This window comes from Pseudophryne corroboree, chromosome 2 (genome assembly GCF_028390025.1).
Source record: "Pseudophryne corroboree isolate aPseCor3 chromosome 2, aPseCor3.hap2, whole genome shotgun sequence".
Lineage (NCBI taxonomy): Eukaryota > Metazoa > Chordata > Amphibia > Anura > Myobatrachidae > Pseudophryne > Pseudophryne corroboree.
Window position 1 is genome coordinate 169473856 of NC_086445.1, and position 12184 is coordinate 169486039.

At 47.9% G+C, this 12184-nt stretch overlaps 1 protein-coding gene across 5 annotated transcripts in view; it reads right to left on the reverse strand.

Moving 5' to 3' along the window:
* The window catches only part of LOC135006096 (uncharacterized), a 227549-nt gene that overhangs the window by 173054 nt on the left and 42311 nt on the right, over positions 1-12184 (reverse strand). For 3 of the 5 annotated variants that reach the window (XM_063951991.1, XM_063951990.1, XM_063951989.1), the window contains exon 3: positions 10457-10590. In XM_063951991.1, the coding sequence (XP_063808061.1) occupies positions 10457-10590 (134 nt within the window). Of the gene's footprint in view, positions 1-10456; positions 10591-12184 lie in introns of those variants that run through there. The other 2 variants (XM_063951993.1, XM_063951992.1) reach the window with 1 other exon arrangement.

Here is a 12184-nt window from a genome sequence, read left to right on the forward strand (position 1 = left end):
GCAGCCACCACAAGAGAGATACCCTGGCCCTGGGGGACAGGCTGATCTTCTGATGAATATGTAGATGGGACCCGGACCACTTGTCCAGAAGGTCCCACTGAAAAGTCCTCGCATGGAACCTGCCGAAGGGAATGGCCTCGTAAGACGCCACCATCTTTCCCAGAACTCGAGTGCATTGATGGACCGACATCCTTTTCGGCTTCAACAGGTCCCTGACCAAGCTCTGGAGTTCCAGGGCCTTTTCCATCGGGAAAAAACCCTTTTTTGTTCCGTGTCCAGAATCATGCCTAAGAAAGGCAATCGGGTCGTTGGAACCAACTGTGACTTTGGTAGATTGAGAATCCAGCCGTGCTGCTGCAAAACCCTCAGGGAGAGTGACAAGTTGTTCAGCAACTGTTCTCTCGATCTCGCTTTTATCAGGAGATCGTCTAAGTACGGGATAATTGTGACTCCCTGCTTGCGCAAGAGCACCATCATTTCCGCCATTACCTTGGTGAAAATCCTCGGGGCCGTGGAAAGTCCAAACGGCAACGTCTGGAATTGGTAATGACAATCCTGTACAGCAAACCTCAGGAACGCCTGATGAGGAGGATATATGGGGACATGAAGGTATGCATCCTTTAAGTCCAGAGACACCATATAATCCCCCCCTTCCAGGCTGGCGATGACCGCTCTGAGCGATTCCATCTTGAATTTGAACCTGTTCAAGTATAGGTTTAATGATTTTAAATTCAGAATAGGTCTGACCGAACCGTCCGGTTTCGGGACCACAAACAGGGTTGAGTAGTACCCCGTCCCCTGTTGAAGCAGGGGAACTTTGACCACCACTTGTTGAAGACACAGTTTTTGAATTGCACTTAACACTACCTCCCTCTCTGGGGAAGAAGCTGGTAGGGCCGATTTGAAAAACCGGCGAGGAGGCACATCTTCGAATTCCAGCTCGTAACCCTGGGAAACAATTTCTATTGCCCAGGGATCCACCTGTGATTGAACCCAGACATGGCTGAAAAGTCGAAGACGTGCCCCCACAGGGGAGGGCTCCCTCAGCGGAGCCCCAGCGTCATGCGGTGGATTTAGTAGAAGCAGGGGATGACTTCTGCTCCTGGGAACTAGCTGTAGCTGGCAGCTTTTTCCCTCTGCCCTTACCTCTGGCGAGAAAGGAAGATCCCCGTCCTCTTTTGGATTTATGCGACCGAAAGGACTGCATCTGATAATGTGGCGTTTTCTTTGGCTGTGAGGAAACATAAGGTAAAAAAGCGGATTTACCTGCGGTAGGTGTGGAAACCAGGGCCCTCATTCCGAGTTGTTCGCTCGGAGATTTTCATCGCATCGCAGTGAGAATTCTCTTAGTGCGCATGCGCAATGTTCGCACTGCGACTGCGCCAAGTAACTTTACTATGAAGAAAGTAAGTTTACTCACGGCATTTTCTTCGCTCCGACGTTCGCATTGTGATTGACAGGAAATGGGTGTTACTGGGCGGATGCACGGCGTTTCAGGGGCGTGTGGCTGAAAACGCTACCGTTTCCGGGAAAAACGCAGGAGTGGCCGGAGAAACGGTGGGAGTGCCTGGGCGAACGCTGGGTGTGTTTATGACGTCAGCCAGGAACGAAAAGCACTGAACTGATCGCACAGGCAGAGTAAGTCTGAAGCTACTCAGAAACTGCTAACTCGTTTGTAATCGCAATATTGCGCGTACGTCGGTCGCAATTTTAAGAAGCTAAGATTCACTCCCAGTAGGCGGCGGCTTAGCGTGTGTAACTCTGCTACATTCGCCTTGCGAGCGAACAACTCGGAATGAGGGCCCAGGTCTGTGAGACCTTCCCCAAATAAGTCCTCACCCTTGTAAGGCAAAACCTCCATATGCCTCTTCGAGTCGGCATCACCCGTCCATTGGCGGGTCCACAGGGCTCGCCTAGCAGAAATCGCCATGGCGTTGGCTCTGGAACCCAGTAGGCCAACGTCTCTCTGAGCATCTCTCATATATAGGACAGCATCCTTTATATGACCCAAGGTCAGTAAAATGGTATCTTTATCCAGGGTAATCAATGTCAGCAGACAAGGTATCTGTCAACGCTGCTACAGCGCTACAAACCCAAGCCGACGCTATCGCCGGTCTGAGCAAGGTACCAGTATGTGTATAAATTGACTTCAAGGTAGCCTCCTGCTTGCGATCAGCAGGATCCTTGAGGGCTGCGGTATCTTGCGACGGCAGCGCCACCTTTTTGGATAAGCGCGTTAGCGCCTTGTCCACCCTGGGTGAGGATTCCCACCGTATCCTGTCCTTAGCCGGGAAAGGATACGCCATAAGAATCCTTTTGGGAATCTGCAGTTTCTTGTCCGGAGTTTCCCAAGCCCTTTCAAACAACTCATTTAACTCATGGGAAGGGGGGAAAGTAACCTCTGGTTTCTTTTCTTTAAACATGTGGACCCTCGTGTCAGGTACAGAGGGGTCATCCGTGATATGCAACACATCTTTTATTGCAATAATCATATAATGAATACTTTTTGCCAACTTTGGCTGCAACCTCGCATCATCGTAGTCGACACTGGAGTCAGAGTCCGTGTCGGTATCAGTGTCTGCAATTTGGGATAGTGGGCGTTTCTGAGACCCAGAAGGGCCCTGTGACATAGTAAAAGGCAAGGATGGACTCCCTGCATTTTCCCTGGACTCCGCTTTGTCCAACCTTTTATGTAATAAATTCACATTTGCATTTAAAACATTCCACATATCCAACCAATCAGGTGTCGGCGTTGCCGACGGAGACACTACATTCATTTGCTCCACCTCCTCCCTAGAAGAGCCTTCCGCTTCAGACATGCCAACACACGCGTACCGACACCCCCACACACTCAGGGAAATATCCAATCTGAAGACAGTCCCCCAATAAGGCCCTTTGGAGAGACAGAGAGAGAGTATGCCAGCACACACCCAGCGCCAATGACCCTGGAAAACAATTTCCTAGACACACAGCGCTTTAATATTATTCAATATACCTTCACTGCCAAATTAAGTGCCCCCCCCTCCGCCCCGCCTCTTTTTAAGCCCTCTGTCACCGTGGGGAGAGTCCGGGGAGCCAGCTTCTCTGCAGTGTGCTGTGGAGAAAAAGGCGCTGGTCAGTGCTGTGGAATCAAGCTCCGCCCCCTCAGCAGCGGGCTTCGGTCCCGCTCAAAAATACAATACTGGCGTGGGATTTGTATATATATTGCCTCTGCAGCCCATATATACTAAAATGCCAGCCTAGAGGTTTTATATTGCTGCCCAGGGCGCCCCCCCCTGCTCCCTGCACCCATCCGTGCCTCAGTGTGTGTTGTGTGTGGGAGCAATGGCGCGCAGCGTTACCGCTGCGCGTTACCTCAGTGAAGATCAGAAGACTTCTGCCACCTGTGATGTCTTCTTTCTTCTAATACTCACCCGGCTTCTATCTTCCGGCTCTGCAAGGAGAACGGCGGCGTGGCTCTGGGATGAACGGCGAGGGTGAGACCTACGTTCCGATCCCTCTGGAGCTAATGGTGTCCAGTAGCCTAAGAAGCAGAGCCTATCACTTAAGTAGGTCTGCTTCTCTCTCCTCAGTCCCACGATGCAGGGAGCCTGTTGCCAGCAGTGCTCCCTGAAAATAAAAAAACCTAACAAAATTCTTTTAATCAGAGAAACTCAGGAGAGCTCCCCTGTAATGCACCCAATCTCCTCTGGGCACAGGATCTAACTGAGGTCTAGAGGAGGGGCATAGAGGGAGGAGCCAGTGCACACCCATTCTAAAGTTCTTTATAGTGCCCAAGTCTCCTGCGGAGCCCGTCTATACCCCATGGTCCTTACGGAGTCCCCAGCATCCTCTAGGACGTAAGAGAATTAAGGATACCCACAATATAGGAAGGGGTGAAAGCAGCAGATATCTGAGATTTGAACCATCATTAAAGTGATAGCATGATAAAATAAGAATTTACTTACCGATAATTCTATTTCTCGGAGTCCGTAGTGGATGCTGGGGTTCCTGAAAGGACCATGGGGAATAGCGGCTCCGCAGGAGACAGGGCACAAAAGTAAAGCTTTCCGATCAGGTGGTGTGCACTGGCTCCTCCCCCTATGACCCTCCTCCAAGCCAGTTAGGTACTGTGCCCGGACGAGCGTACACAATAAGGGAGGAATTTTGAATCCCGGGTAAGACTCATACCAGCCACACCAATCACACCGTACAACTTGTGATCAAAACCAGTTAACAGTATGGTAACAGAGGAGCCTCTGAAAGATGGCTTCTTAACAATAACCCGAATTAGTTAACAATAACTATGTACAATTATTGCAGATAATCCGCACTTGGGATGGGCGCCCAGCATCCACTACGGACTCCGAGAAATAGAATTATCGGTAAGTAAATTCTTATTTTCTCTATCGTCCTAGTGGATGCTGGGGTTCCTGAAAGGACCATGGGGATTATACCAAAGCTCCCAAACGGGCGGGAGAGTGCGGATGACTCTGCAGCACCGAATGAGAGAACTCCAGGTCCTCCTTAGCCAGAGTATCAAATTTGTAAAATTTTACAAACGTGTTCTCCCCTGACCACGTAGCTGCTCGGCAAAGTTGTAATGCCGAGACCCCTCGGGCAGCCGCCCAAGATGAGCCCACCTTCCTTGTGGAGTGGGCCTTTACAGATTTAGGCTGTGGCAGGCCTGCCACAGAATGTGCAAGTTGGATTGTGCTACAGATCCAACGAGCAATCGTCTGCTTAGACGCAGGAGCACCCATCTTGTTGGGTGCATACAATATAAACAACGAGTCAGATTTTCTGACTCCAGCTGTCCTTGCAATATATATTTTTAATGCTCTGACAACGTCCAGTAACTTGGAGTCCTCCAAGTCACTTGTAGCCGCAGGCACTACAATAGGCTGGTTCAGATGAAATGCTGACACCACCTTAGGGAGAAAATGCGGACGAGTCCGCAGTTCTGCCCTGTCCGAATGGAAAATCAGATATGGGCTTTTGTAAGATAAAGCTGCCAGTTCTGACACTCTCCTGGCCGAAGCCAGGGCTAGTAACATGGTCACTTTCCATGTGAGATATTTTAAATCCACCTTTTTTAGTGGTTCAAACCAATGAGATTTTAGAAATTCCAAAACCACATTGAGATCCCACGGTGCCACTGGAGGCACCACAGGAGGCTGTATATGCAGCACTCCCTTAACAAAAGTCTGGACTTCAGGAACTGAAGCCAATTCTTTTTGAAAGAAAATCGACAGGGCCGAAATTTGAACCTTAATAGATCCCAATTTGAGACCCATAGACAATCCTGATTGCAGGAAATGTAGGAATCGACCCAGTTGAAATTCCTCCGTCGGAGCACTCCGATCCTCGCACCACGCAACATATCTTCGCCAAATGCGGTGATAGTGTTGCACGGTTACTTCCTTCCTTGCTTTAATCAAAGTAGGAATGACTTCTTCCGGCATGCCTTTTTCCTTTAGGATCCGGCGTTCAACCGCCATGCCGTCAAACGCAGCCGCGGTAAGTCTTGAAACAGACAGGGACCCTGCTGAAGCAAGTCCCTCCTTAGAGGTAGAGGCCACGGATCTTCCGTGATCATCTCTTGAAGTTCCGGGTACCAAGTCCTTCTTGGCCAATCCGGAACCACTAGTATCGTTCTTACGCCTCTTTGCCGTATAATTCTCAATACTTTTGGTATGAGAGGCAGAGGAGGAAACACATACACCGACTGGTACACCCAAGGCGTTACCAGCGCGTCCACAGCTATTGCCTGCGGATCTCTTGACCTGGCGCAATACCTGTCCAGTTTTTTGTTGAGGCGAGACGCCATCATGTCCACCATTGGTCTTTCCCAACGGGTTACCAGCATGTGGAAGACTTCCGGATGAAGTCCCCACTCTCCCGGGTGAAGGTCGTGTCTGCTGAGGAAGTCTGCTTCCCAGTTGTCCACTCCCGGGATGAACACTGCTGACAGTGCTATCACATGATTCTCTGCCCAGCGAAGAATCCTTGCAGCTTCTGCCATTGCACTCCTGCTTCTTGTGCCGCCCTGTCTGTTCACATGGGCGACTGCCGTGATGTTGTCCGACTGGATCAACACCGGTTTTCCTTGAAGCAGAGGTTCTGCCTGGCTTAGAGCATTGTAGATTGCTCTTAGTTCCAGAATGTTTATGTGAAGAGACGTTTCCAGGCTCGTCCACACTCCCTGGAAGTTTCTTCCTTGTGTGACTGCTCCCCAGCCTCTCAGGCTGGCGTCCGTGGTCACCAGGATCCAATCCTGTATGCCGAATCTGCGGCCCTCCAATAGATGAGCACTCTGCAACCACCACAGAAGAGATACCCTTGTCCTTGGAGACAGGGTTATCCGCTGGTGCATCTGAAGATGCGACCCTGACCATTTGTCTAACAGATCCCTCTGGAAAATTCGTGCATGGAATCTGCCGAATGGAATTGCTTCGTAAGAAGCCACCATTTTTCCCAGGACTCTTGTGCATTGATGTACAGACACCTTTCCTGGTTTTAGGAGGTTCCTGACAAGCTCGGACAACTCCTTGGCTTTTTCCTCCGGGAGAAAAACCTTTTTCTGAACCGTGTCCAGAATCATCCCTAGGAACAGCAGACGAGTTGTCGGCATTAACTGGGATTTTGGAATATTCAGAATCCAGCCGTGCTGTTTTAGCACTTCTTGAGACAGTGCTAATCCCCTCTCTAGCTGTTCTCTGGACCTTGCCCTTATTAGGAGATCGTCCAAGTATGGGATAATTAATACGCCTTTTCTTCGAAGAAGAATCATCATCTCGGCCATTACCTTTGTAAAGACCCGAGGTGCCGTGGACAATCCGAACGGCAGCGTCTGAAACTGATAGTGACAGTTTTGTACAACGAACCTGAGGTACCCCTGGTGTGAGGGGTAAATTGGAACGTGGAGGTACGCATCCTTGATGTCCAAGGACACCATAAAGTCCCCTTCTTCCAGGTTCGCTATCACTGCTCTGAGTGACTCCATTTTGAACTTGAACTTCTTTATGTACAGGTTCAAGGACTTCAGATTTAGAATAGGTCTTACCGAGCCGTCCGGCTTCGGTACCACAAATAGAGTGGAATAATACCCCTTTCCCTGTTGTAGAAGAGGTACCTTGACTATCACCTGCTGAGAGTACAGCTTGTGAATGGCTTCCAAAACCGTCTCCCTTTCGGAGGGGGACGTTGGTAAAGCAGACTTCAGGAAACGGCGAGGCGGATCTGTCTCTAGTTCCAACCTGTACCCCTGAGATATTATCTGCAGGATCCAGGGATCTACCTGCGAGTGAGCCCACTGCGCGCTGAAATGCTTGAGACGACCGCCCACCGCCCCCGAGTCCGCTTGAGAAGCCCCAGCGTCATGCTGAGGCTTTTGTAGAAGCGGGGGAGGGCTTCTGTTCCTGGGAAGGAGCTGCCTGTTGGTGTCTCTTCCCCCTTCCTCTGCCTCGTGGCAGATATGAATATCCCTTTGCTCTCTTGTTTTTAAAGGAACGAAAGGACTGCGGTTGAAAAGTCGGTGTCTTTTTCTGTTGGGGAGTAGCTTGAGGTAAAAAGGTGGATTTCCCGGCTGTAGCCGTGGCCACCAAATCTGATAGACCGACTCCAAATAACTCCTCCCCTTTATACGGCAAAACTTCCATATGCCGTTTTGAGTCCGCATCGCCTGACCACTGTCGCGTCCATAAACTTCTTCTGGCCGAAATGGACATAGCACTTACCCGTGATGCCAGTGTGCAGATATCCCTCTGTGCATCACGCATATAAAGAAATGCATCCTTTATTTGCTCTAAAGACAGTAAAACATTGTCCCTATCCAGGGTATCAATATTTTCAATCAGGGACTCTGACCAAACTACTCCAGCACTGCACATCCAGGCTGACGCTATAGCTGGTCGTAGTATAACACCTGTATGTGTGTATATACTTTTTTGGATATTTTCCATCCTCCTATCTGTTGGATCTTTAAGTGCGGCCGTCTCAGGAGAGGGTAACGCCACTTGTTTAGATAAGCGTGTGAGCGCCTTATCCACCCTAGGAGGTGTTTCCCAGCGCGCCCTAACCTCTGACGGGAAAGGGTATAAAGCTAATAACTTCTTTGAAATTAGCATCTTTTTATCGGGGGCAACCCACGCTTCATCACATACATCATTTAGTTCTTCTGATTCAGGAAAAACTATAGGTAGTTTTTTCACACCCCACATAATACCCTGTTTAGTGGTACCAGTAGTATCAGCTAAATGTAACGCCTCCTTCATTGCCAAAATCATATAACGTGTGGCCCTACTGGAAAATACGGTTGATTCGTCACCGTCGCCACTGGAATCAGTGCCTGTGTCTGGGTCTGTGTCGACCGACTGAGGCAAAGGGCGTTTTACAGCCCCTGACGGTGTTTGAGGCGCCTGGACAGGCACTAACTGATTGTCCGGCCGTCTCATGTCGACAAACGACTGCTTTAGCGTGTTGACACTATCCCGTAATTCCATAAATAAAGGCATCCATTCTGGTGTCGACCCCCTAGGAGGTGACATCCCCATATTTGGCAATTGCTCCGCCTCCACACCAATATCGTCCTCATACATGTCGACACACACGTACCGACACACAGCAGACACACAGGGAATGCTCTTAACGAAGACAGGACCCCACTAGCCCTTTGGGGAGACAGAGGGAGAGTTTGCCAGCACACACCAAAAGCGCTATATATGACAGGGATAGCTTTATAATAAGTGCTCCCTGTATAGCTGCTTTTATAATATAATTTTTGCCACTATTTTGCCCCCCCTCTCTTGTTTTACCCTGTTTCTGTAGTGCAGTGCAGGGGAGAGACCTGGGAGCCGTCCTGACCAGCGGAGCTGTGTAAGGAAAATGGCGCTGTGTGCTGAGGAGATAGGCCCCGCCCCTTTTCCGGCGGGCTCGTCTCCCGCTCTTTAGTGTATTCTGGCAGGGGTTAAATATCTCCATATAGCCCCGGAGGCTATATGTGAGGTATTTTTTTAGCCAAATAGGTTTTCATTTGCCTCCCAGGGCGCTCCCCTCCCAGCGCCCTGCACCCTCAGTGACTGCCGTGTGAAGTGTGCTGAGAGGAAAATGGCGCACAGCTGCAGTGCTGTGCGCTACCTTTAGAAGACTGAGGAGTCTTCTGCCGCCGATTCTGGACCTCTTCATGTTTCAGCATCTGCAAGGGGGCCGGCGGCGAGGCTCCGGTGACCATCCAGGCTGTACCTGTGATCGTCCCTCTGGAGCTGATGTCCAGTAGCCAAGAAGCCAATCCATCCTGCACGCAGGTGAGTTCACTTCTTCTCCCCTAAGTCCCTCGTTGCAGTGATCCTGTTGCCAGCAGGACTCACTGTAAAATAAAAAACCTAAGCTAAACTTTCTCTAAGCAGCTCTTTAGGAGAGCCACCTAGATTGCACCCTTCTCGGCCGGGCACAAAAATCTAACTGGCTTGGAGGAGGGTCATAGGGGGAGGAGCCAGTGCACACCACCTGATCGGAAAGCTTTACTTTTGTGCCCTGTCTCCTGCGGAGCCGCTATTCCCCATGGTCCTTTCAGGAACCCCAGCATCCACTAGGACGATAGAGAAATATAACCTTTTACACTTCTCAGGCCTGACTTCTATCATGTCCCTGTTTGTTTTTGAAACAATTCCCTGGTCATTAATTTTTTTATTGCTGCAAAATTTTAATTATCAGGTCTAAAATGCAAATCGAAGCAAATATGCCTCTACAGTAAGTCGATTATATGACATAATGATATAGGATAGGTGGCACAGGAACAGAATGGTGTAATACCATGTACTTTACTGAACATTCACATTAGAAACTGCATGGAGTTGAGATGTCGTGAGAAAGAGAGCATTTTAAAGAGTTGAAAATTAATCACCGACAACCCAGCTGTCCATGGTCCAATGAGATGCGACCATGGGCCTAATTCAGACCTGATCGCAGCAGAAAATTTGTTAGCAAATGGGCAAAACCATGTGCACTGCAGGGGTGGGCAGATATAACATGTGCAGAGCGAGTTAGATTTGGGTGAGTTATTTTGTTTCTGTTCAGGGTAAATACTGGCTGCTTTATTTTTACACTGCAATTTAGATTTCAGTTTGAACACACCCCACCCAAATCTAACTCTCTCTGCACATGTTATATCTGCCCCCCCCCCCTTCAGTGCACATGTTTTTGACCATTTGCTAACAAATTTGCTGCTGCGATCAGGTCTGAATTAGGCCCCGTGCCTGCTAACTGGGTAATAAAGTGGTGTAATTGCATTGAGAGTACTGATTGGATTGGAAAATTTGCTGCTATGTTATGCAGGGATTGTTTCATTAAAAAAACATCATTGATTAAAAACCACTTTAGCATGGAGTTTATCTATGAACAGAAGTTAGCAATGTAATGTCAAATTAATATGTGCTCCTGTGTATGAATAAGTAAACACAAAAGAAATGTTACTTACATATATATTTGTTTTTTAGAATTTTCAATGCATTTACCATCTGCATCTTCTACACATTCATAGTGATAGGATTTTTTGCATCTTCCTATATCACAGCCAACAGACGCTCCATTTTTGTTGCAATGAGAACATTTCTACCATTTGAAAAAAAAATATTTACTGTTATTATTTATCCTACAGGGAGAGAAAATCAACAAAATGTAACAAAAACACACAACACCCGGGACTATAAAACAAAAAGCATACAACTGTTTGGCACAGTTTCACTCACAGGATCAGAAGAGTTTGTATAAGTTAATACAGAGGACCTAATTTTTCACTCGATGCATGCACAACACAGAAAAGCAGTCATGATATAAAATGTTTACAGCAATATACCTCAAAGGGATAGGTCTCAGGCTTTGGAGAGAGAAAAAGTGAAGAAGTTGGCCAAAGCAACCAGTCAGCATAAGTCATTTATCTAGCACTGTTTTTTTTATTTTTAGGTTGAGTAATTTTTATTGACTTTTGCATAACAAAACAAACAAAAAGAAATCAAAGAACAGAACACGAACAGAACAAAAGTGCATAGTGACAGTGTTGCAAACGGGACAGACTATTAACTACGAAAATATGACTCCAATATTATGCAACAACAAAATAGGAGATTTATTGTAGACTTACCATTGTTAAATCTCTTTCTGCAAGGTACACTGGATTCCACAGGGAATAACATCGGGGTGTAGTTGGATCTTGAACCGAGGCACCAACAGGCTAAAAACTTTGACTGTTCCCAGGATGCACTACACCGCCTCCTCTATATAACCCCTCCTCCGTGCACAGGAGCTCAGTTTTGTTAACCAGTCCAATGCAGTAGCAGGTAAAGAGACAGCAGATGTTAGTCACATAGAACCACGTTCTCACGACAGGAGAAGGGACCAGCGGCTAATGCCATACAAATCCAAAGAAGCTAAGTGCGTCAGGGTGGGCTGCATGTGGAATCCAGTGTACCTCGCAGAAAGATTTAACAATGGTAAGTCTTACCATAAATCTCCTTTTCTGCAGCGGGGTACACTGGTATTCCACAGGGAATAACATTGGGGATGTCCTAAAGCAGTTTCTCATGGGAGGGGACGCACTGTAGCGGGCACAAGAACCCTGCGTCCAAAGGAGGCATCCTGGGAGGTGGAAGTATCAAAGACATAGAACCTGATGAACGTGTTCACAGAGGACCACGTTGTTACGATTCACCTGCCTCTAATGTTTGGCAGGTGAATTACAAGGAGAGAATTACTACTGGAGGTGCAGGCAGATGCAGTGTGACATAGAAATGGTTAACCAGACTTGACTGGGGAATACAGTAATAACTTGAGCACGTTGTAGCAGAATTAAAGGTTAGCAGACTATGGACTCTCCCTTTAATACTGAAATGTGCAGCAGCACACTTTACACTGATTATGGACAGCAGGTGAGTAATATAACACAGCTAAGAGCCAGGACTTGATTACAGGACTAGAATGTATAACAATCACTGTTGCAGGAAATGAATGTCCACAGAAGTGCAGGAATACTAAGTATTTATTATAGCAGTGGTATAATGAGGTATGGCAGATGAATCACAGTAACAATCCAGGGTACAATATGAGCTAAGAGTAAATGGGTTTGCAGACTGAGAATTGCAGCAGAGTAATGAGACAGTTGAATAAGGAATCAGAGTAATATAATCCACGGAACTGATTGCAGGATTTG